Source organism: Rhinatrema bivittatum, chromosome 17, assembly GCF_901001135.1.
Source record: "Rhinatrema bivittatum chromosome 17, aRhiBiv1.1, whole genome shotgun sequence".
In the NCBI taxonomy this organism is placed as follows: domain Eukaryota; kingdom Metazoa; phylum Chordata; class Amphibia; order Gymnophiona; family Rhinatrematidae; genus Rhinatrema; species Rhinatrema bivittatum.
This window is the reverse complement of record NC_042631.1, coordinates 58,061,994-58,088,764: the sequence shown is the minus strand read 5'-3', so window position 1 is coordinate 58,088,764 and position 26,771 is coordinate 58,061,994. Positions and strand designations below refer to the sequence as shown.

General features: G+C 45.7%; 1 protein-coding gene across 1 annotated transcript in view; it reads right to left on the bottom strand.

Moving 5' to 3' along the window:
• Positions 1-26,771, bottom strand: part of CPT1A (carnitine palmitoyltransferase 1A) — a 939,552-nt gene that overhangs the window by 469,564 nt on the left and 443,217 nt on the right. The window contains 1 exon segment of the mRNA XM_029583120.1: positions 22,846-23,041. Within this exon segment, the coding sequence (XP_029438980.1) occupies positions 22,846-23,041 (196 nt within the window).

The following is a 26,771-nucleotide window of genomic DNA, read 5'->3' as shown; positions in this document are numbered from 1 at the left end:
GGAAGAGTTATGAAGTTGAGGTGGTAACCCTGTGCGATAATTGTTAGCACCCACTGATCTGAGGTGATCTGCAACCAAGGTTGTAGAAAATGGTACAGTCGACCTCCTACAGGAATGTCTGGAAGAGGGGTTTGGCATGTGTTCCCTACAGGGGAGTCAAAGGCCAGCCGCAGGCCCAGGAGGAGGGGCTACAGTAGGCCTTTGTTTCCTAGGCTGACGCGGCTGAGGCCTAGTAGAGGATCGAGCTGGACGAGGCCTGGCCGATGGAGGGTAGTAACGGCGTGGCCGAAAGAACGACTTCTTAGAGTCCTTCTTAAGTGGTTGTTTGGAGGAAACCTCAGACGGAACAGAAGAAAGTTGTTTCAACGTCTCGTGGTGATCTTTCAATTCAGCTACTATTTGCTGAATTTGTTCTCCAAACAAATTGTCCCCTAAGCAGGGTAAATCCGCTAAACGATCCTGGACCTCTGGGCGAAGGTTGGATGACTTTAACCAAGCCCAACGTCTGGCCGAGATGGCAGTAGCTGAAACCTTTGTGGAGGCATCGAAGATGTCATAAGCCGTTCTGATCTCGTGCTTCCCCGCTTCAAACCCTTTGTTAAGAAGGGCCTGAAGCTGTGGCTGGTATTGGTCAGGTAATGTGTCAGCAAAATCTTGCATCTGTTTAAGGATGGCTCTGTTATATTGCGTCATGTAGAGTTGATATGAGGCTATGCGAGAAATCAGCATAGCTCCATGGTACACTTTCCGTCCCACACTGTCTAGGAATTTATTGTCCTTGACCGGCGGAGTGGAGGAGTGTGGCTTGAGACGCTTGGCTTTTCTTTGTGCGGACTCCACCACAACAGAGCGATGATCCAGTTGAGGCTTTTGAAAGCCTGGTGCTGACTGGACGAGGTATGTGGAGTCAGCCTTCTTGTTAACTGGTGATACAGATGAAGGAGATTCCCAGTTTTTCTTTAAGAGATCGAGAAACACCTGGTGAATGGGGATGGAAGCGATGATTTTTGGAGCGTCCAAAATTGAAGCAGTTCCATCATCTGGTGTCTGTCATCGGTCTCAGATTGCAGCTGAAAAGGTACAATTTCGGACATCTCCTTTACAAAATTAATAAAGGAGAGATCCTCTGGAGGAGATCTTTTTCTACTCTCTGTAGGAGAAGGCGGTGATGGTAAATCTGTGTCAGAAGATGTATCATCACCCCAGGTATCATAGGGATCACTTGGGGGTTGAAGCCCCGATGGACCTGGTTGAGGATCCGAAGGCATCGAAGGAAACCTTGGAGGAACCGGTGGTACAATCGGTACTGGGAACGGCATCGAGGGTTTCGGTGCTGCCGATGGAGTCGGTGCCGGTCTTGGAACCGATGGAGCCAAAGGATAAATCGGTGGAGATATACGAGAAGGCACCGATGGGACCACCCCGGAAGGGGGAATCAGGAACGGTGTTTCTCCCGCCAATGAAAATCCAGTCGGAGACGATGGCGCTGTCGGTGCTACTGGAATCATCGATGGGAGGGCATGTACAAGTGCCTCCATACGTTGTAGTAGCGGTGCCAGCGCTTCCACCAAAGGTTCGGTGGTCGGTTCCTTCCTCGGTGGCGGAGTCGGTGCCGGGGTCGATGCCGGTGGCGGTGCCGGAATCGGTGCCGGAGACGGTGCCAATGGAGGTTGGAATCTTTGCATCGCTTTCTCGATGGCCTCCTGGACCAGCCGGTCCAGTTCTGCCCGGAGACCAGGGGTAACAATACCCGGCTCGACGGGAGAGGGAGGCTGAGGCAGAGCCGGAGGGACCACCGTAACCGGTGGGATCACGGCTCCCACACCCCGAGAGGGTGAGGGTTTCCTCGATGCCTGCGAACGAGACGTGGACGGTGCCAAGTCTGAACGAGGCCTCTTAGTCGGTGGCTCGGCTTGTTCAGAGGTCGATGACTGTGGATCCTCGACAGGCCAAGACTTGTGCCGTCGATGGCGATGCTTGTCCTTCCGGTCTCCTCGCCCATCCGGGGAGGGGACAGGAGTCGACGGCCGAGAAGTCATCGATGGTGGACGGTCACCGGAGGGTTGACGATGGTGGTGCAACTTCGACGGTGCCGGTTCCGATGACGTCGATGCTATCGATGGCGTTGGGGTGGGTGCATGGAAGAGGAGCCCCATCTTCTCCATCCTGGCTTTGCGATCCTTAGGTGTCATTAGGGCACATTTGGTGCAAGTCAGGACATCATGCTCACTACCCAAACACAAAACACAAACCCTATGGGGGTCTGTGATTGACATAGTCCGGGTACAATCCGGGCATCGACGGAACCCCGTCGCCATGGCTTAAGGCCAAATTTAGTCGCGGGCTCGGTAATTGCCAACAGGCCTCGAGGGCCAAATTCGACGGTAGTCGAAGAAAAAAGGCAAAAAACTTACCGGTTTCCGCGGAAGTGACAAAAATTTGTCGAAGGGAGACCCCTGAGGGGCAAATTTTCTTCGGAAAGAAAAATACCGAATTCCTGTCAGGAACGTGGTAAGAGAGCTCCTTTCACCGCGTGGCAACTGCTGCGCGGAAAAAAGAAGACTGAAGGGAGACCCCTGCTGGCTGCAGGGTCAGTGCCTTGCTGGGCATGCCCAGTAGGGGCCAGTCAAAGTTCTGTTTAAACTTTGACAGAAGTTTTACGTGGTGGGCTCCATCCTCGATGTCACCCATTTGTGAGGACAACCATCCTGCTTGTCCTGTGAGAAAATCTTTTCTTTTAAGCCCGATGTTGCAAACATGAACTAGCCCTAGTGGTTCACTTGGAGACACTGGAGGCTGAAGCTGGAAGTGTCAGGCTACGGTGGGCATGCTTGAAGCGAGGCATGCTGAAACTAAGTGTCAGACCACAGTAGTTACGGATGGAGTAAGGTAAGTTGATGTAGGATATGTCAGGCCACAGTGGCTATGGCTGGAGATGGTATGCTGAAGATGGAAGTGTCAGGCCACAGGGGTTGTATTTAGAGCAAGAGAGGCTTATGTAGGATATGTCCTGCCCTGGTAGTTTGTGTGTGGAACAATGCCTAGTGGTGGTGATTGTGGCAAAACAGGTAGAGGAAAACAGTGGAGTTAAGCCCAGTGGTGGTGTTTCGCAAATACCACCACTGAGGCATGACTCCACTTGCTTTCTCTGCCTGCTTTGCCACAAAAACTGGGGTGAAGCAGGCAGTGGAAATCTGTGGAGTCATGCTCCACTGCTGTTTGGCAAACACCATCACTGTGGGCATTAAAAGATAGATATGGCAGTGGTCCATAGAAAGGAGATCAAAACTCAGTCATGTCCAGTGGTACTGACTGTGGCAAAGCAGGCAGAGGAAATCAGTGAAGTCACGCTTCAGTGGTGATCCTTGCCAAATATCACCACTGGGGCATGACTCTACTGACTTCCCCTGCCTACTTTGCCTCAACAACTGTTTGGGGCGACACAGAAAGGGGGAGTCAGTAGAGTCATGCCTTAGTGGTGGTGTTTGGGGAAAAGCAAGCAGAGGAACACAGTGGTCAAGACTCTGCATTGGTGGTTAGGACAAGGCAGGCAGAAGAACACAGTGGAGTTGTGATCCTACAGTGGTGGTTGGGGGAAAGCAGGCATAAGAACTCAGTAGAGTCATGACCTTGCAGAGGTGGTGGAAACCAATCAGGCAGAGGAACTCGGTGGAGACATGATCCTGTGGTAGTGGTTGGAGCAAAGCAGGCAGCAGAACTCTGTGAAGTCATGACCCTACAGTAGTATGTAACATGGTAACGACAGCAGAAAAAGCCCAAATGGTCCATTCAGTCTGCCCAACAACCTTATGTTAGTATGTGCCACGCCATGCAGGATACCCTCATGTTTCTCTTAAGGGTAGCAACTGCCATTCCATGCAGTTATCCCCCAAGCCTTATGATAGCCCAAAAAAAGAAAATTTCTGCTAGCAACATTTTTACTGGGTGATGAGTCTGCTTGAAAATTCGGACAGTGCTGCCTGACATGCTTTGCTTATGGACTTGGCCATAGAAGCAGTCCTGTGCTTTTTCCCTTATTTCTGCATATCAGTACCCCAGACAATGAAAGTTATGGCCCATGTTGGTTGTCGTTTGAATCCAATTCCTTCCCCCATTGCCAAAGTGGAGAGCGATGTTGCAGTTGTGTCAAAAGCATCAAGGCTTATTGGTTAAGGGCAGTAATGGCCCATCCTTCTTACTCCAAGTTCTATTTTTCCTTGTTAAATGTAACTGCTTTTTCCGCACTATTTGTTCAAGTTTAAGTTTATTTTGCACTCCTGTTTCATGTGAACCAGCATGATGGGACTATTGTCTTGAATGTTGGTATATAAAAAACTTAAATAAATAAATAAATAAATAAATAAATAATCCCATACCTTCTGTTAAAGGTAGTAACAACTTCTGCTCCATACCGGTTACACCCATACTTAGTTTCCTAGACCGTAAAAGTTGGGGCCCTTATTGGTTGTTGTCTGAATCGAATTCCCCAATTCCCTCTGCCATCAAAGTGGCGTCAACTCATGGTACATCTGAGGCATTGATTAGCTTATGGATCAACATTAACACTTTGTACTGTATTCTTGCCATGTGAGTGGCAAGGTGAATGAAAGCAATTTGAAGGTCTTGCTGCTGCTCTGCCTCCCATTCCTCAATTACCAGCAATGATGCCTTTATCCAGCATCCAGATATATTCAGTGACTGCATCTGCCTGCTGTGTCCCCAACACTGTCAGTTTGGATACATCCCTACTAACACACTGCTGCTGCCTCCCAGACCCAAAATGCAATTCTAAGAGCCACAGCACACCAAATTCAGAGTCCTGCTATGTTTGCAACATTGCCATTTGGGACATACTCCTGATAACACACTGCTGCTGCCTCTCAGGCCAGAAATGCCAGTCCAAGGGCCATAACACATCATCCAGACTCTTGCTGTGTCCCAAACATCACCAGTTAGGAAATACTCCTGTAATACACTACTGACACTTCCCAGGCCTGAGATGCCAGTCCAGGAATCACAATCCACCAAATCCAGAATCATGCTGTGTGCCCAACACTGCAAGTTGGTATGCACTCCTGTGGGATCTTAACTGAATGAGGAAGCACTCCTTGATCTTCACACCAAGCCTCAAATACTTGCTACACCCGCACGTAGGCTACAAAACACTATGCACCATACACAAATTAATACACAACGAAAACGCAGACTGGCTCAACACTGCCCTTCGTGTACACATCCCCAACAGAAATCTAAGATCAGCCAACAAGGCACTGCTAACTATTCCATCAGTCAAAACAGCAAGACTAACCCAGGTAAGAGAGAGAGCATTATCCTTAGCGGGACCCATACTATGGAACTCAATGCCCTTGGATTTAAGACTACAACGAGAAAACAAAACATTCAGAAAAAATCTAAAAACTTGGCTATTTAAACAAGCCTTTCAAAAAGAGAAGGGAGAATAGATTCCAAGGACTTGCAAGGTTCAAAGCAGGGAAGTGCAAGAGACAAAACACCCACACAAACAGAAATCAATAAGGGTGTTCATTTTTTTAATAGAATTCATCACTAAAGGATAGTTACATTTATAGAATGAGTCCTGAACTCAAACTGCTATAGATTTGACCTGGACAGAATAGCGATCACACTCATTTAACATCTAGCTTTGATTAAAAACTTATATTACCGAACCTAATGGCACCTGTGTAAACTGATAAATTTTAGTAACATTATTTTTGTGCCTTACTGTAAACCGTTGTGACGGTACCCACCTTAATGACGGTATAGAAAAGATTTAAAATAAAATAAAGAAAGAAAGAAAGAAGTGGAGAATTTTCTTGCTCTTAGTAAGGTGGCAATTACCGACGTAGAATATCCATGCTTCAGCAAGCGAGCCCTCTCAAGGGCCATACTGTAAGACAAAACCAAACCAACTCAGATCTTCGTGAAGAACAGGTCCTTGCTGCAACAGATTCTTGTGCACCAGAAATCGGAAGGGGCAGTCCAACAGATCTGTATACCATGGTCTCCTGGGCCAATATGGTGCCACCAAAAGCACCATCCCTCTGTGACCCTCGACCAAAATATTCTGCCCAACATGGGCCATGGGGGAAAGGCATACAGCAGCTTATCCTTCGGCAAGTCCTGCATGAGAGCATAGATACCCAAGGACTTCAGATCTTTCCTGCGACTGAAGAATCAAAGATCCTTCGCACTGCAAGAAGTCACCAGCAGGTCTAGAAAAGGAAGGCCCCAGTGATCCACCATCAGCTGAAACTCATCTAATAACAACCATTCTCCAGGATCCAGACTTTCCTTGCTGAGAAAGTTTACTCTTACATTGTCTTTTCCTGCAATGCGTGAGGCTGAGATAGAAACATAGAAATGACGGCAGAAGACGACCAAATGGCCCATCCAGTCTGCCCAGCAAGCTTCACACTTTTTTTTTTCTCATACTTATCTGTTTCTCTTGGCTCTTAGTAACCTTTTGGTTCTATTTCCCTTCCACCCCCACCATTAATGTAGAGAGCAGTGTTGGAACTGCATTTAAGTGAAATATCAAGCTTAATTAGTTAGGGATAGTAACTGCCATAATAAGCAAGCTACACCCATGCTTATTTGTTTACCCAGACTATGTAATTCAGTCCTTGTTGGTTGTTGTCTGTATATAAATCCACTTTTCTTCATTCCCCCTGCCGTTGAAGCAGAGAGTTATGCTGGATATGCGTGAAGTATCGGTCTTTTTCCCCTGCCGTTGAAGGGGAGAGCTATGTTGGATATGCATTGAAAGTGAAGTATCAGGCTTATTTGGTTTGGGGTAGTAACCGCCGTAACAAGCAAGCTACTCCCCGCTTTGTGAGTGCAAATCCTTTTTTCCACATTTTCTCTTGCCGTTGAAGCTTAGAGCAATGTTGGAGTCACATTAACCGTGTGTATGTTTATTGAATAAGGGTATTACCTCCAGGTAGTAGCCGTCATTCCCGCGAGCCACCCACTCTTCATTCACGTCCTCTAGACTTTATGGATCCACAGTGTTTATCCCACGCCCCTTTGAAGTCCTTCACATTTCTGGTCTTCACCACTTCCTCCGGAAGGGCATTCCAGGCATCCACCACCCTCTCCATGAAGTAATACTTCCTGACATTGGTTCTGAGTCTTCCTCCCTGGAGCTTCAAATCGTGACCACTGGTTCTGTTGATTTTTTTCCCGACGGAAAAGGTCTGTCGTTGTCTTTGGATCATTAAAACCTTTCAAGTATCTGAAAGTCTGTATCATATCACCTCTGCTCCTCCTTTCCTCCAGGGTGTACATATATAGATTCTTCAATCTCTCCTCATAAGTCATTTGATGAAGACCCTCCACCTTTTTGGTCGCCCTTCTCTGGACCGCCTCCATCTTGTCTCTGTCTCTTTGGAGATACGGTCTCCAGAACTGAACACAGTACTCCAGGTGAGGCCTCACCAAGGATCTGTACAAGGGGATCATCACTTCCCTTTTCTTACTCAATATTCCTCTCTCTATGCAGCCCAGCATTCTTCTGGCTTTAGCTATCACCTTGTCACATTGTTTCGCTGACTTCAGATCATTAGACACTATCACCCCAAGGTCTCTCTCCTGCTCCATGCACATCAGCCTTTCTCCCCCCATCGAATACAGTTCATTCGGATTTCCACTCCCCATATGCATGACTCTGCAATTCTTGGCATTGAATCTCAGCTGCCATATCTTCGACCACTCTTCCAGCTTCCTTAAATCCAGTCTCATTCTCTCCACTCCTTCCGGCGTGTCCATTCTGTTGCAGATCTTAGTGTCATCTGTAAAAAGACAAACCTTACCTTCTATCCCGTCCGCAATGTCACTCAGAAAGATATTGAACAGGACCGGTCCCAACACCGATCCTTGCGGTACACTGCTTAAAACCGCTCTCTCTTCAGAGAGAGTTCCATTTACCACCCCACATTGTCTTCTGTCCGTCAACCAGTTTGCAAACCAGGCCACCACCTCGGCACTCACTCCTAAGCTTCTCATATTATTCACCAGTCTCCTATGCGGGACCGTATCAAAAGCTTTGCTGAAATCCAAGTAGATGACATCGAGTGCTCTTCCTTGATCCAATTCCTTGGTCACCCAGTCAAAAAAGTCAATCAGATTTGTCTGACAGGATCTTCCCCTGGTGAATCCATGCTGCCTCTGGTCCAGCAATTCTCCCGACTGTAGATAGTTCACTATTCTCTCTCAACAGTGACTCCATTACTTTTCCCACCACCGAAGTGAGGCTAACCGGTCTGTAGTTACCAGCCTCTTCTCTGTTCCCACTCTTGTGAAGCGGGACCACTACCGCTCTTCTCCAATCACTCGGCACCACTCCCATTTCTAGGGATCTATTGAACAGGTCACACAGTGGACCCGCCAGCACATCTCTGAGCTCCCTCAGTATCCCGGGATGAACCTCATCAGGCCCCATTGCTTTGTCCACTTTCAGTTTCCCCAGCTCTTCCCCATACATTCTCTACTGTAAATGGAGTTACATCTACTCTACTCCCCTCCTGTTTCTTGTTAACTAGCGATGTTCCTTCTCCAGGGTCCTCTTTAGTGAACACAGAACTGAAGTATTCGTTTAATATTTCTGCCATTTCTTCATCTCTCTCCACACATTGATCCTTTACACCTTTCAATTTCGCTATACTATTTTGAACTTTTCTCTTTTCACTGATATATCTGAAAAATGTTTTGTCACTTCTCTTTATGTCCTTGGCAATCCTCTCTTCCGCTTGACTTTTTGATGTCCTGATTTATTTCTTCGTCTCCCTCAGTTCTACCAGATATTCTTCTTTGTGCTCCTCCCTTTGGGATCTTTTATATTTCTTGAACGCTGTTCTTTTGGCCTTTATTTTGTCAGCCACCTCCTTTGAGAACCAGATAGGTTTCATTTTTCTTTTGCTTTTCTTTAATTTTCTAACATATAGATTAGTTGCCTTGGTAACTGCTCCTTTTAGATTGGTCCACTGTTGATCCTCATCTCCTGAAGATGCACTTCTGCTCATTCCATAAGTTGGTCTATTTCCTGCGTTAGTTCTTGGCTCTTGGTTCTTCCCTGCCGACTGAAGTAAGCCACTGTTTGTTGCATTGTCCAACAATACCCAGACCACTCAACCCTGCAACCTGCCGCTGAATTGCAAGCATGCCAACTGGACCGCACAGAGTCTTCCATACTCCAGCATCCTTGCATTATTAGTTTCTGACAGGGAGCTCCCCAATCTTGGAGGCTTGCATCTGTTGTGAGTACTAACCAGATCGGTGAATTCAGGGAAATTCCCTGGTGGGCGTGAGGATCGCCTGGTAACATGCCTGCCTGGTGCGAAGGTGGAGGACCTCACGCGTCACCTAGATAGGATTTTAGACGGTGCTGGGGAGGAGCCAGCTGTCGTGGTACATGTGGGCACCAACGACATAGGAAAATGTGGGAGAGAGGTTCTGGAAGCCAAATTTAGGCTCTTAGGTAGAAAGCTTAGATCCAGAACCTCCAGGGTAGCATTCTCTGAAATGCTCCCTGTTCCACGCGCAGGTCGCCAGAGGCAGGCAGAGCTCCGGAGTCTCAATGCGTGAATGAGATGATGGTGCAAGGAAGAGGGATTCAGTTTTGTTAGGAACTGGGGAGCCTTTTGGGGAAGGGGGGGGGGGGAGTCTCTTCCGAAGGGATGGGCTCCACCTAAACCAGTGTGGAACCAGACTGCTGATGCTAACCTTTAAAAAGGAGATAGAGCAGCTTTTAAAGTAGAACAAAGGGGAAAGCCGACAGTCGCTCAGCAGCGCATGGTTCGGAGAGAGGTATCTTCAAAGGATACTAATGATGCATTAGAATTAGGGCATCCCGAAAGTGAGGTTCCAATAATTAGAAAAATAGTCCAAGTGCCTGTAACTAAAAACTCACCTGAGCTAAAAAATTCTAACTTATTCCTATCAATTAAAAAGCAGAATAAAAATACAAATAAAAAACAAACTTTGAAATGTTTGTATGCTAATGCCAGAAGTCTAAGAAGTAAGATGGGAGAATTAGAATGTATAGCAGTGAAGGATGACATAGACTTAATTGGCATCTCAGAGACATGGTGGAAAGAGGATAACCAATGGGACAATGCTATACCGGGGTACAAATTATATCACAATGACAGAGAGGAGCACGCAGGAGGAGGTGTGGTGCTTTATGTCCGGGGTGGCATAGAGTCCAACAGGATAAACATCCTGCATGAGACTAAATACAAAATTGAATCTTTATGGGTAGAAATCCCTTGTGTGTCGGGGAAGACTATAGCGATAGGGGTATACTACCGTCCACCTGGTCAAGATGGTGAGACGAACAGTGAAAAGCTAACCAAACTGGTAGTACGGTAATAATGGGAGACTTCAATTACCAGCCAAAGAAGAATACGAGCAGACGCTGCACTTCTGTAAACGTAACCTTTGGAACCGAATGCAGTGGAGTTACCGCAATAAAATTATACAATTTGCTTATATATACGTCGCGTTTGAAACCCCTTTGATTGGGACCTGAACTTTGTTTGTCTGTACTTTTTTGGTTGGAGACTTCAATTACCCCAATATTGACTGGGTAAATGTATCATCGGGACACGCTAGAGAGATAACGTTCCTGGATGGAATAAATGATAGCTTTATGGAGCAATTGGTTCAGGAACCAACAATAGAGGGAGCAATTTTAGATCTAATTCTCAGTGGAGCACAGGACTTGGTGAGAGAGGTAACGGTGCTGGGGCCGCTTGGCAATAGTGATCATAATATGATGAAATTTGATTTAATGACTGGAAGAGGAACAGTGTGCAAAATCCAAGGCTCTCGTGCTAAACTTTCAAAAGGGAAACTTTGATAAAATGAGAAAAATTGTTAAAAAAAAACTGAAAGGAGCAGCTACAAAAGTAAAAAATGTCCGAGAGGCGTGGTGGTCATTGTTAAAAAAAATACCATTCTAGAAGCACAGTCTAGATGAATTCCACATATTAAGAAAGGTGGAAAGAAGGCAAAACGATTAGCGGCATGGTTAAAAGGGGAGGTGAAAGAAGCTATTTTAGCCAAAAGATCTTCATTCAAAAATTGGAAGAAGGATCCAACAGAAGAAAATAGGATAAAGCATAAATGTTGGCAAGTTAAATGTAAGACATTGATAAGACAGGCTAAGAGAGAATTTGAAAAGAAGTTGGCTGTAGAGGCAAAAACTCACAGTAAAAACTTTTTAAAATATATCCGAAGCAGAAAGCCTGTGAGGGAGTCAGTTGGACCGTTAGATGATCGAGGGGTTAAAGGGGCACTTAGAGAAGATAAGGCCATCGCGGAAAGATTAAATGATTTCTTTGCTTCGGTGTTGTTATGGCTATGGCTGCTGTGCAACCGCCTCACCACCAGGGGTCCCTCTAGTGCTGGCTCTCCTGGCAGGCCCAGTCCATCTCCCCTGTCCACTCTATGTTCTGGGCTTTTCCTTATAACCCTGCCTGACAGTTCCCTCGGTGCTTCGGCATCGAGCTCGCCTGGGCTCCCTGCTCTAGCCTTCCTTCCTTGCTTGCTGTGCGTTTGGTCCCTGGACCTTGCCTTGCCTTGCGTGGCCTTCGGGCCTTATTCCTTGCCTTGCCTGGCCTTCGGGCCTTATTCATTCCTTGCTTTGCCTTGCCTTGCGCAGCCTTCGGGCCTTCTACCTTGCCTTGCTCTGGGTGTACCTTTGGGCCTGCTACCTTGTACTGTGTGTGGCCTACGGGCCTTCTGTGTGTGTGTGGCCTACGGGCCTTCTGACCTGCCTTGCCCTGCTTACTGAGTGTGGCCTACGGGCCTTCTGTGTGTGTGTGTGTGTCCTACGGGCCTTCTGACTGCCTTGCGCCCTGCTTACTGTGTGTGGCCTACGGGCCTTCTGTGTGTGTGTGGTCTACGGGCCTTCTGACCTGCCTTGCACTGCTTACTGAGTGGGGCCTACGGGCCTTCTGTGTGTGTGTGGCCTACGGGCCTTCTGACCTGCCTTGCCCTGCTTACTGAGTGTGGCCTACGGGCCTTCTGTATGTGTGTGTGGCCTACGGGCCTTCTGACCTGCCTTGCCCTGACCCAGCCTGAACCCAGACACTGCTACTTGCCGCCTGCCCTGACCCAGCCTGGACCCAGACACTGCTACTTGCCGCCTGCCCTGACCCAGCCTGGACCCAGACACTGCTACTTGCCGCCTGCCCTGACCCAGCCTGGACCCAGACACTGTTTCTAGCCTTTCCTGTCTCTCTCCACCTGGAGCCACCCTTCTGGGTGGTGTTCACGACTCCTGACCGGAGCCCATGCGTAACAGGTGTTTACTGAAGAGGATGTTGGGGAGGTACCCGTAATGGAGAAGGTTTTCATGGGTAATGATTCAGATGGACTGAATCAAATCACGGTGAACCTAGAAGATGTGATAGGCCTGATTGACAAACTGAAGAGTAGTAAATCACCTGGACCAGATGCTATACATCCCAGATTTCTGAAGGAACTAAAAAATGAAATTTCAGACCTATTAGTAAAAATTTGTAACCTATCATTAAAATCATCCATTGTACCTGAAGACTGGAGGACAGCAAATGTAACCACAATATTTTAAAAGGGTTCCAGGGGCGATCCGGAAAACTACAGACCGGTTAGCCTGACTTCAGTGCCAGGAAAAATAGTGGAAAGTGTTCTAAACATCAAAATCACAGAACATATAGAAAGACATGATTTAATGGAACAAAGTCAGCATGGCTTTACCCAAGGCAAGTCTTGCCTCACAAATCTGCTTCACTTTTTTGAAGGAGTTAATAAACATGTGGATAAAGGTGAACCGGTAGATATAGTATACTTGGATTTTCAGAAGGCGTTTGACAAAGTTCCTCATGAGAGGTTTCTAGGAAAAGTAAAAAAGTCATGGGATAGGTGGCGATGTCCTTTCGTGGATTGCAAACTGGCTAAAAGACAGGAAACAGAGAGTAGGATTAAATGGACAATTTTCTCAGTGGAAGGGAGTGGACAGTGAAGTCCTTCAGGGATCTGTATTGGGACCCTTACTTTTCAATATATTTATAAATGATCTGGAAAGAAATACGAGTGAGATAATCAAATTTGCAGATGATACAAAATTGTTCAGAGTAGTTAAATCACAAGCAGATTGTGATAAATTGCAGGAAGACCTTGTGAGACTGGAAAATTGGGCATCCAAATGGCAGATGAAATTTAATGTGGATAAGTGCAAGGTGATGCATGTGGGGGAGGAGTTTGGCTTTTCAGGCTGCTGGAAAACCACGTCAGAGAAAGAAAAACTCCATTGCCACTTCTAACTGTTTTTCCCTGGGCCTACGCTTAGTGTAGAGAAAATGTCATGCTCTGACCGCAGTAAGTTTTAGCATATAAACAGACTTCCTGTCACCAGATAACAGGAAGTCAAACATATCTAGTGCAAGCTTTTTGCAGCTCCAGAACAGCTCATGACCTACTTGCATTTATGTGGGTTTTCACCAGCTAATGACCTCCCCCCTCCCTGCCTGAAGACTGACCGCTTGCACCTACTGCCCACTTGCGCCTACTTAGTAAAAGGTCAGCATAAACACTTATGGTGGAAAATATTGTAGCAGTAAATATGTGACGTATGTATCATATGCAATGCTATGTAATAATTTTACAATAAAAGAGCAGGCTTCCCAGAAGCCGAAAGCACGCTTCACCATGAATCCTGCCTGATGTGTCTTTATCACTGCTACATCTGCATATAGGGGAAAAATAACCCATGCTATAATTATACAATGTTGGGTTCCATATTAGGTGCTACAACCCAAGGTGTCATAGTGGACAACACATTGAAATCGTCAGTTCAGTGTGCTGCAGCAGTCAAAAAAGCAAACAGAATGTTGGGAATTTGTAGAAAGGGAATGGTGAATAAAACGGAAAATGTCATAATGCCTCCGTATCGCTCCATGGTGAGACCGCACCTTGAATACTGTGTACAATTCTGGTCACCGCATCTCAAAAAAGATATAATTGCAATGGAGAAGGTACAGAGAAGGGCTACCAAAATGATAAGGGGAATGGAACAGCTCCCCTATGAGGAAAGACTAAAGAGGTTACGACTTTTCAGCTTGGAGAAGAGACGGCTGAGGGGGGATATGAGAGAGATGTTTAAAATTAGAGGTCTAGAACAGGTAGATGTGAATCGGTTATTTGCTGTTTCGGATAGTAGAAATACTAGGGGGCACTCCATGAAGTTAGCATGGGGCACAATTAAAACTAATCGGAGAAAGTTCTTTTTTACTCAACGCACAATTAAACTCTGGAATTTGTTGCCAGAGGATGTGGTTAGTGCAGTTAGTATAGCTGTGTTTAAAAAAGGATTGAATAAGTTCTTGGAGGAGAAGTCCATTACCTGCTATTAAGTTCACTTAGAGAATAGCCACTGCGATTAGCAATGGTAACATGGAATAGACTTAGTTTTTGGGTACTTGCCAGGTTCTTATGGCTTGGATTGGCCACTGTTGGAAATAGGATGCTGGGCTTGATGGACCCTTGGTCTGACCCAGTATGGCATTTTCTTATGTTCTTAGGTGACCTGCTTGCAACCACGACTGGAGGTGAGAGCAGATTTCCAGTTGGAGCCGAATTGAACAGTCCTGAAACTGCAGGCTCAATGAGATAGCAGGGAGCACTGAAGAAGATGCATATGTGCTCTCACCCATGGCATCACTTCCAGGATTGCTGCCATCAAACTGAGTACCTGCAAATAGGACCACACTGTTGGGAATATAGTGTTCATCAACAGATGCAGCTATGCCATCAACTTCTCAATACGAGCTTCTGGCAGGAAAACCTTGCCCTGCTTCATATTGAATGAAAACACCCAAATACTCCAATGACCAAGATGGCTGAAGACTGTTCTTCGCTAGGTTCACCAGCCAATCTAGCTCCTGCCACATGGATATCATCTGAGGGTCACCAGGCAGCTCTCTTCCAGAGACTTGGCCCGAATCAGCCAGTCATCCAAATATGGGTGTACAAGAATCTCACCTTTCTCAACTCTGCCACCGCCACCACAACCTTGGAAAACGTTCTGGGAGCAGTGGCCAGACCAAAAGGCAGTGCCTGAAACTGATAATGTTACGAATGGGCTCCAGTCAGTAGTCGTGAACACCACCCAGAAGGGTGGCTCCAGGTGGAGAGAGACAGGAATGGCTAGAAACAGTGTCTGGGTCCAGGCTGGGTCAGGGCAGGCGGCAAGTAGCAGTGTCTGGGTCCAGGCTGGGTCAGGGCAGGCGGCAGATAGTGTCTGGGTTCAGGCTGGGTCAGGGCAGGCGGCAGAGCAAGGCAGGTCAGAAGGCCCGTAGGCCACACACACACAGAAGGCCCGTAGGCCACACACAGCAAGCAGGGCAAGGCAGGTCAGAAGGCCCGTAGGCCACACACACACAGAAGGCCCGTAGGCCACACACAGTAAGCAGGGCAGGGCAAGGCAGGTCAGAAGGCCCGTAGGCCACACACACACAGAAGGCCCGTAGGCCACACACAGTAAGCAGGGCAAGGCAGGTCAGAAGGCCCGTAGGCCACACACACACACACACACACACACACACAGAGGGCCCGTAGGCCACACACAGTAAGCAGGGCAAGGCAGGTCAGAAGGCCCGTAGGCCACACACACACAGAGGGCCCGTAGGCCACACACAGCGCAAGGCAAGGTAGAAGGCACAAGGCCGCGCAAGGCAAGGCAAAGCAAGACAAGGAAGAAGGCCCGAAGGCCGCGCAAGGCAAGGCAAGGCAAGGAATAAGGCCCGAAGGCCGCGCAAGGCAAGGCAAGGAATAAGGCCCAAAGGCCGCGCAAGGCAAGGCAAGGCAAGGAATAAGGCCCGAAGGCCGCGCACGGCAAGGCAAGGCAAGGCAAGGAATAAGGCCCGAAGGCCGCGCAAGGCAAGGCAAGGAATAAGGCCCGAAGGCCGCGCAAGTCAAGGCAAGGAATAAGGCCCGAAGGCCACGCAAGGCAAGGTCCAGGGACCAAACGCACAGCAAGCAAGGAAGGAAGGCTAGAGCAGGGAGCCCAGGCGAGCTCGATGCCAAAGCACCGAGGGAACTGTCAGGCAGGGTTATAAGGGAAAGCCCAGAACATAGAGTGGACAGGGGAGATGGACTGGGCCTGTCAGGAGAGCCAGCACTAGAGGGACCCCTGGTGGTGAGGCGGTTGCACAGCAGCCATAGCCGTAACAGATAATGTCACCCCAACACCGTGAAACGCAGAAAACTGTGCTCAAATCAGATGGGAATATGAAGGTACACTTCGGACAGATCCAGGGAGGTCAGAAATTCCCCAGACTGCACTGCCATTATCACAGAGTGCAATGTTTCCATGCGAAAATGAGTCACCCACAAATGATGGTTGACCCCCTTTGAGATCCAAGATGAGACGAAAGAAGCCCTCCTTCATGGGCACAATGAAATAAATGGAATATCGAGCCGTATTTTCTTGAGACGTGGGCACTGGGACCATAGCCCTCAGCCTGAGGAGCCTTGAGAATGTACACTCCACTGCAGCTTCTTCTGCGGGGAGTGGCAGGGATTAAAATGGGTTTGGGCAAATTCATGAAAAAAAATGCTGATAATTATTAACCAGGGGACTTAGAGAGACCCACCAATTGTCATAGTGAGCAGCAAGAAACTGAATCTACTTTTAGGGATTGGCCACTGAGAGAAGCAGGATGCTGGTCTCGATGGACCTTGGTCTGATCCATCATGGCACTTCTTATTTCCTAATTATTCTAAAAGTAGGTCTAAAGTTATTTGAGAATGTGTATTTGGATAGCTTTATCCTTAATTGGCTATATTCAACATTTAGTTGATCAACTGCCTGCAGAAATTTGAAAAAACAAAAATCCCCAAACCCCACAAAACAGTTTCAAATAAGCGTGGATTAGCACCCAATCCCCCCCTCCATTCCCACTAACCTGCCAAAAAAAAAAACAAAAAACGAAACAACCACCCCAGGTGGCACCACCTTACTTCTATGATATGTTTTGCAGCTTTTTTTTTTTTTTTAATTTGATGAATTGGGGGGTGGGAGGTATAGGGTACTAGACCACACTTATTTCAAAGTGTTTTATATGGTGGGGGGGCTGCAGGAATGGACCTGCAGGCCTGCATACTTTTAACTTATTTCTTTATTTGGCACATTATGAGTCCATTAACGGCTATTAATCAAGTTTACTTACGGAATAGCCACTGCTATTAATTGCATCAGTAGCATGGGATCTTCTTAGTGTTTGGATAATTGCCAGGTTCTTGTGGCCTGGTTTGGCCTCTGTTGGAAACAGGATGCTGGGCTTGATGGGCCCTTGGTCTGACCCAGCATGGCAATTTCTTATGTTCTTATGTCATTTAAATATAGCTGGTTAAGATAAATTTATCTGGGTACTGTACCTGGATAACTTTAATCCTAACCAGTTATATTCAAACATAGCTAATTAGCTTTGAAAGTTATTTGGATAACTTTATATGCACGAATACATGCAATGCATTGAAACCACGCAAACAAATGCATTGTGCACTTATAATTTACCCATCTAATTTAAAAATATATGTGTATATTTTATGCATAATTTTTTGAATATTGTCCTCTTAGAGGTCTGTATCAAAATGGTTTATTTGGCTAAATTATGGACTGAATTTTATTATATAGCAGCATAGAAAAGATTGAAATAAATAGATAAATACACCTGAGGGGTTAAATATGTTCCCCTCACTGGTCAGATAAGTTTTAGTTGGATCATTCATTACCTGACTAAACATTTTTCGGATAAAGAAGAGGGGTTCTGGGGGTAGGGGTTAAACTTAGCCAGATACCACCGATTATCAGTGCTATCCAGCTAAGTTTAGCTGAGTAAGCCCATCCGTCCTCAGAGCAGGTACAGGTACTTGAATAACTTTAGCCTTAACTGGCAATAACCCCCACCATCACCACTAAATGATTGAAACTAATGTTAGACATAGCACTCTAACCCTCCGTCCCTCCCAAGCCCCTGAAAAGATGTTCAAAAGGTTGTGGGTTTATCACTCAAGGAACCTCCCCACCCCCACATTTTTTCAGAAATTACAGAGGTGGATAGGCCTGCAATCTTTCAACTATTTTGCGGGGGGGGGGGGGGGGGGGGGGGGGGGAAAGAGAGGGAAGGACAGTTCATTCATTTAGTGGGGTATAGGGCAAGGAATTGGACCACTAGGTCCACAATGATTTTTAAATTATTTTAGTTTGTGCCACTTAACCAGCTTTATTTTGAATATAGATGGTTAAAATAACACATACCCAGATAACTTTGCACTTAACTGAATCATAGCTGGTTAGGGTTAAAGTCATTTGGGTTTATGTACTGAATTAACTTTAGGTCAAGTACATTCTGAAGGAGACAACTTGTTCTGGATATTCAGCAAGACATCTGGCTAACTTTAGAGAGATAACTTGTCCATTCACCAATTAATAAATATGGTCCTCTAGATTTTACCCTACTTTCATAGCTCTCGTTTTAGATAGTTGTGCCACTGGTTCACATATTGTGTGTTTATGAAAGACGGTTACCATTGAAGTGTTGGCTGGCAATATAAAACCTGTACTAATTCAATCTCTTTTATGTTTGTTAAACACTACACTGCAGGACACATCGTTATATAGTACCAAGTAAACCCACAACAATGTGCCAGACACAATTACTATGTTATACTGGCAGAAAGGATTTCTGGATATCAATATGCTATATTAATTTACAATTTTTACTGACTCAACAACATATACAGCGAGTGACAGCCCCACTCACCAGGCACATAAGCACAACTGCACCAAAAAAGCAGAGGCCACACCAGAATGTGAAAATCTTTGTTTTATGGAAATCATTTGGCTGCAGCATAACATCAAATCATCTGAACAAGTACATAATTAACATAATAGCATACAATACATCATGTTCAAACAAACAACTGCATCTCATATCTTAAACTAGGCGGGGGACCAGCCTTTCTTTATAACTCACAGCCAGCTGTATCAAGTATGCTAATTGGACTCTGTCATAAAAGTGGTCCTGTGGTGTAAAAAGCCTTACATGCCCCATCAAGATTAGAGCCGCACCCTGATCCGAAAAAGTCAGAAACCGGAGTTCCATTGCTGTAGTCCCAGAACTCCGCTATCAGAGCAATGTCCATAGCATCAATAGCATCATGGCTAATTGGGACTGCAAATGCAATGTAACTTGTAGGTGTATACTCCAGGGATGTGAATCGTATGCCCAATCATTTTAACGATCGGGTTCGGCTGGGAGGGGGGGAAATCTGATCGTTAGAGATGTGAATTGGGATCGGTTCCGATTCCAATTCACATCACTAATTTATTTTTTAGTGAGGCCCGCGCCGATAAAAAAAAAACCCCACCCGACCCTTTAAAATTACCCCCTTAGCCTCCCCCACTCTCCCGACCCCCCCCCCCCAAAAAACTTTTTACACATACCTGGTGGTCCATGGGGGCCGCGGGCAGCGATCTCCCATTCCCAGGCCATCAGTTGCGCTAAAAAAAATGGCGCCGATGGCCCTTACCATGTGACAGGGCAAAGGTAACGCCGGCGCCATTTTGAATATTGGCAATACGGCCCGAGTGCAGGAGATGGCTTCCGAACCCCCGCTGGACCCCCAGAGACTTTTGGCCAGCTTGGGGGGGCCTCCTGACCCCCACAAGACTTGCCAAAAGTCCAGCGGGGGTCCGGGTCACAGCCTCACCCAAGCCTTACCGCGAGAAATCCCCGGCAACATGGCTCAATCCAAAGCTGAAGAACTTGCTCAGTTTTTCCAAAATAAAATCACCAATCTCCTAACACAACTGCCTCCCGACACCGCCGCCCTCCAGACATATCAACAACCTGCCTACAAAAACGTCAGCTTAAACACCTTTGAACCCGTCTCTTCCATTGAGATACAAGCCATCCTGAAAAGAATGAAACCCTCGTCTCATCCTGCAGACCACATCCCCTCCAAACTACTTCTATCTATTCCAGACACAATAGCCACATCATTGACAAATATCATCAATTGCTCCCTAGCCCAAGGAACCTTCCCAGATGATCTCAAAATGGCCTCAATCTCACCGCTCCTAAAGAAACCTAACCTCGACCCGAAGGACCCCAACAACTTCCGCCCCATCGCTAACCTCCCATTCATTGCCAAGATCATGGAAAAACTAGTGAACTCTCAACTTTCAGATTTCATCGAAGACAACAATCTTCTCTTCACCCCACAACACGGCTTCCGAAAAAATCGAGGCACAGAATCCCTCCTCGCCTCGTTGACAGACCTTATCTTATTGGGCCTCGACAAAGGAAACTCTTTCCTATTGATCTTATTAGACCTATCCGCAGCGTTTGACACGGTCAACCACGCCATCCTCCTAAACCAGCTGTCGTCCATAGGAATCAGCGGCACTGTCCTATCCTGGTTCAAAACCTTCCTCAATAACAGAGGCTACAAAGTTAGACTCCAAAACAAGGAATCTTCAAGATTTGACGCCATCATAGGAGTCCCGCAAGGTTCTTCATTATCTCCGACTCTTTTCAATATTTACCTTCTTCCTCTCTGCCAACTTCTCACCGACCTCAATCTAAAGTATTTCCTATACGCAGATGATATTCAAATCATCATCCCCATCAAAGACACATACTCTAAAACTCTTGACTTCTGGGAATCATGCCACCTGAAAATCAAACAACTACTCAACAGCCTTCACCTCATCTTAAACTCCTCCAAGACAGAAATCCTACTCATCTCTCCTGAGAACAATAGCTCTAACTCTTCTCTTCCTACCAACCTACCTACCTCACAAGTTAGAGACTTAGGAGTAATAATAGACAACCGGCTAAACTTCAAAGCACATATCAACAAAACAACCAAAGACTGTTTCTATAAACTCCATGTCCTGAAAAGGGTAAGACCTCTCTTCCATGCTCAAGACTTCAGAACGATCATCCAAGCAGTTATCTTCTCAAAATTAGACTATTGCAATTCCCTATTGCTAGGTCTGCCCTCATCCTATTCCAAACCATTACAGATGGTTCAAAATTCAGCAGCCTGACTACTAACAGGCGCAAAAAAGAGAGACCACATAACTCCCATCCTGAAAGAGCTACATTGGCTACCCGTATACTTCCGTATCATGTATAAAGCCATGTGTGTCATCTTCAAAGCTATACATCAACGCATCTCCCTCGATCTTCAAATCCCCCTCCAAGCATACAATTCGACAAGACCTACCAGAGAAGTTTACAGAGGCGCCCTCCAAGTTCCTCCCACGAAAACGACCAGACACATTACCCTCAGAGATCGGGCCACCTCCACAGCTGGCCCTTCTCTATGGAATTCCATTCCTACAGATCTCAGACTAGAACCATGCCTCCTAACTTTTAGGAAAGGACTTAAGACTTGGTTATTCAAGCAAGCTTTCCCGGACACAATCTAATGACACAATCCAAGGACTCCCCAAAACATTCAACCATTAACAATACCATTTGTACATAGTATTTAATTAATTTAATTTGTATTTTGTCTAACCAGTTATTCTTTCCTATCTCTTCCTTCTTCTCCAAGTTCTGTGACCCTTGTTAATTGTAATTGTTTCCTTCGATCACCACAGTTTTAGTTTGATGTATTTAATGCACCCCGTTTCATGTAAACCAGCAAGATATGTCCTCATGATTGCCGGTATATAAAAACCTTAAATAAATAAATAAATAAATAAAATAAAATGGTAAGGGCAAAAGACCATCGGTGCCATTTTTTTTAGCGCAGCTGATGGCCTGGGAACGGTAGATCGCTGCCCGCGGCCCCCCTGGACCACCAGGTATGTGTAAAAAGTTTGGGGGGGGGGGTCGGGAGAGTGGGGGAGGCTAAGGGGGTAATTTTAAAGGGTCGGGTGGGGTTTCGTTTTTTTTTTTTTTTATCGGGCCATTGGCGCCATTTATATTAGTGGCAGCCAAAATGGCGCCGATGGCCTGAGAGCGGGAGATCGTACCGGGATCCCCCCACTGGACCACCAGGTAATTTAAAACATTTTGGGGGGGGGGGGGTCGGGAGGGTGGGGGATTTGTTTTAAAGGGTCGGGGTGGGTTTACGGGTTGTTTTGGTGTGTCAGTTTTCCCGCCCTCCCCCCCTCCCCCGATTTACGATTTTTCACGATAAATCGGGGGTATTTCTATTGTATCGCGACTAACTATTTTTGAAATTTAAAAATTATCTGACGATTTTTTTAAATTGTCAAAAATCGATTCACATCCCTAGTATACTCTAACTAATCTTACCGCCACACTTGCGATGAATTATTGCAGCACAAATTTGTGATGGCTGGTCACCTCTCACTATGCTGCGACAGAAACAACAACAACAACCTGCCTCCCATCTGCCCACATTCGGGAGGGTAGGCGGGCAAGGCTGCTGATTCAGCAAAAAGGGGCTCAGGAAGGCCAAAACCCGTCCTTAAATGACTGTGGGTGGAGCCCCACTGAGCCCACCCTTCACTCTGCCCAATCATATCCCTGTGTCCCTTATCCTAATCCCCCCCATGTCTGCTCCTTTTCCCACCCTCATCTCCCACCTCCTGAAGATTTCTTGCTTGCTCACAGGTCTTCCTCCAACCATGTTGTGCCTGCACTCTCCTGACAGTGAGGTCGCTTCGTTCTTAAACCATTTTCCTGATGCAGTATAAATTGCTTAGTGAATTTTCTTATACTTACAAAGGAATCTACAAGCAGTACACTAACAGCTCATCATGAAAGAAAAATGATAAGAGCAGCAAATCACCTGTCTCCAGCAGTCAATGCAGCTAATTTCTCCTCGTGGGGCTGAGAAGCTGATGTGTCATCCAGAATCCTCTGCATCTGCTGTTCTATTTCTCGGGGTTTCAAGAGTCTGCCATTGTGGTACAACCAGACTTTGAAGTAACGCCCCTGGTGATACACAACGATGTGTTTGCTATCTTTCATATGCTGAATGGTATCTACAAAAGAACCACATAATGCAACATTCTAAACTGCAACTTACATTCAATTTCATGTCTGAAACAAGCATGTTATTTTTAAAACTGGAATTAAAAAAAATTATCAGTAATATTATAACATAAAAATGAGATGACCTGTTTTTAAAATCTGACTGTGATACCTGAGTCCAGAAAACAAATCGGAAGCCAATCAATTATGCTGAAGAGCAGGATGGACAATGGTGATCGGTTTAAAAGGGATTCTTTATTGGTGTTAGCCCGACTCTGGACGAGTTTCGCTCTCGCAAGAGCTGCCTCAGGGGCTACTGTACCAACGGTTGCTTGTGTAATCTCACATAAATAATATGGAAACTGCACACCAAATCAATTGGAATTATAGTAAGTTGATTCTACATGGAACAAACAGAACGTCCTTATTAGTGTAGCAGTGTATATTTTGAAAAAAGCCACTCTCAGTGCAGTATTTAACTTGCTCACGAAGTCGAACGGACGTTCTGTTTGTTCCATGTAGAATCAACTTACTATAATTCCAATTGATTTGGTGTGAAGTTTCCATATTATTTATATGAGATTACACAAGCAACCGTTGGTACAGTAGCCCCTGAGGCAGCTTCTGCAAGAGCGAAACTCGTCCAGAGTCGGGCTAATACCAATAAAGAATCCCTTTTACACCGATCACCATTGATACCTGAGTCATACAGATTCTGGGATACAGATGTAGACTTTGGAATATAATTTATACTATTTAATGTCAAACCCAGAGCATTCTCAGTTATGCCTGTTCCCTGCCACTCTTCACTCTTCCACTACCACCTTCCCTGTCATGGAGTATGAGTTCCTTGACTGTGACATAGTTGGTACCTCCCAGAAGGGACTGGGCAATGACTCTAAAAGCCCTCAAAGGTCAAAAGTGAAAAGGTTTGTCCTATCCAGTTAGGACAGGACTCGACATACTGTTGGACATTTTGAGTTACTTGGGACTAGGACAGAAAGTCTAGGGTTTTCTGGGCATCTGGGTGTACTGCCAACAGGGAGCTAGAGTTATGGGCACAATGAAAAACCTTCTCTTGCAGATGCTTAGGTACCACAGTTTTTCCTGGGGGTGCCAGAACAGCAGTTGCTGTGAGGATTTTAGCTGGATCGACGTTATGTCATGGAGACTCTTGTGTATCGGATACCTCAGAGGAGTGTGAGAGAGCACCAGCTTGAAGATTTTTTTCAGAAGGGTGATATTTGAGCAAAACGTTAAACCAGTTGAAAAATAGCAACCATCTTGCTTGCCGGGAATTCAACCTCTGAGTTTGCTGAAGGTACTGGAGGTTCTTATAGTACGTGTAAATTGTGAAGCGATGGACAGTTCCCTCCAGGAGGTCTCCACCTATTCTTTGTTCAGAGGTTACTACAAACAAGAACTCACTTTCCAAATGAGTAATTTCAGTGAGACCGAACCCTACAGCTCAAATGGAGGTATCTTGAGAGAAGTTAGGACTATGTTGATGTCCAAAGGAACAGGGGGACAATGAACCGGAGGTCGCAGATATAGACGTCCCCTCATGAAGTGGGAAATTAGTGGGTGTGTGGAGATTGGAACTCAATTCTCTTGGTTATGGTAAGCTGCTATGACACTTAATTGTATTTGTACGGAAGTGGTAGCTAGGCTGGTAAGAGAGAGATAGTATAGGTAAGAGAGTATCTAAGATCACATGTGAACAGGTATAGAGAATGTTGCATGTACCAAGTAGAGTAGTGATGCCTCTTAAATACATAATTAAAGCGAGTGGATGTTTTTCTTGCAGTCAGAAGGACTTCTTGGATGGAATTTGGAAGGTTCCAGTGTACAAAAACCTGTCCTATCGCATTGAGGATATCTCCCCAAGGCCTACTGCCGAGGAGGAAAGGGTTAGGTCGGCCGTCATAGTTGTTGATTCAATTATTAGGAATGTAGAGAGCTGGGTGGCTGGTGGGTGTGAGGATCGCCTGGTAACATGCCTACCTGGTGAGAAGGTGGAGGACCTCAAGCGTCACCCAGATAGGATTTTAGACAGTGCTGGGGAGGAGCCAGCTGTCGTGGTACATGTGGGCACCAATGAAATAGGAAAATGTGGGAGGGAGGTTCTGGAAGCCAAATTTAGGCTCTTAGGTAGAAAGCTTAAATCCAGAACCGCCAGGGTAGCATTCTCTGAAATGCTCCCTGTTCCACGCACAGGTCACCAGAGGCAGGCAGAGCTCCGGAGTCTCAATGCGTGGATGAGACGCTGGTGCAAGGAAGAGGGATTCAGTTTTGTTAGGAACTGGGGAACCTTTTGGGGAAGGGGGAGTCTCTTCCGAAGGGATGGGCTCCACCTTAACCAGGGTGGAACCAGACTGCTGGCGCTAACCTTTAAAAAGGAGATAGAGCAGCTTTTAAACTAGAACAAAGGGGAAAGCCGACAGTCATTCAGCAGTGCATGGTTCGGAGAGAGGTATCTTCAAAGGATACTAATAATGCATTAGAATTAGGGCATCCCGACAGTGAGGTTCCAATAATTAGAAAAGTAGTCCAAGTGCCTGTAACTAAAAACTCACCTGAGCTAAAAAAAATTCTAACTTATTCCTATCAATTAAAAAGCAGAATGAAAATACAAATAAAAAACAAACTTTGAAATGTTTGTATGCTAATGCCAGAAGTCTAAGAAGTAAGATGGGAGAATTAGAATGTATAGCAGTGAATGATGACATAGACTTAATTGGCATCTCAGAGACATGGTGGAAAGAGAATAACCAATGGGACAGTGCTATACCGGGGTACAAATTATATCGCAATGACAGAGAGGAGCACCCAGGAGGAGGTATGGCGCTTTATGTCCAGGATGGCATAGAGTCCAACAGGATAAATATCCTGCATGAGACTAAATACAAAATTGAATCTTTATGGGTAGAAATCCCTTGTGTGTCGGGGAAGACTATAGTGATAGAGGTATACTACCGTCCACCTGGTCAAGATGGTGAGACGGACAGTGAAATGCTAAGAGATATTAGGGAAGCTAACCAAATTGGTAGTGCAGTAATAATGGGAGACTTCAATTACCCCAATATTGACTGGGTAAATGATTCATTGGGACACGCTAGAGAGATAAAGTTCCTGGATGGAATAAATGATAGCTTTATGGAGCAATTGGTTCAGGAACCGATGAGAGAGGGAGCAATTTTAGATCTAATTCTCAGTGGAGCACAGGATTTGGTGAGAGAGGTAATGGTGGTGGGGCCGCTTGGCAATAGTGATCATAATATGATCAAATTTGATTTAATGACTGGAAGAGGAACAGTGTGCAAATCCAAGGCTCTCATGCTAAACTTTCAAAAGGGAAACTTTGATAAAATGAGAAAAATTGTTAGAAAAAAACTGAAAGGAGCAGCTACAAAAGTAAAAAATGTCCAAGAGGCGTGGTCATTGTTAAAAAATACCATTCTAGAAGCACAGTCTAGATGTATTCCACACATTAAGAAAGGTGGAAAGAAGGCAAAACGATTACCAGTATGGTTAAAAAGGGAGGTGAAAGAAGCTATTTTAGCCAAAAGATCTTCATTCAAAAACTGGAAGAAGGATCCAACAGAAGAAAATAGGATAAAGCATAAACGTTAGCAAGTTAAATATAAGACATTGATAAGACAGGCTAAGAGAGAATTTGAAAAGAAGTTGGATGTAGAGGCAAACACACACAGTAAAAACTTTTTAAATATATCCGAAGCA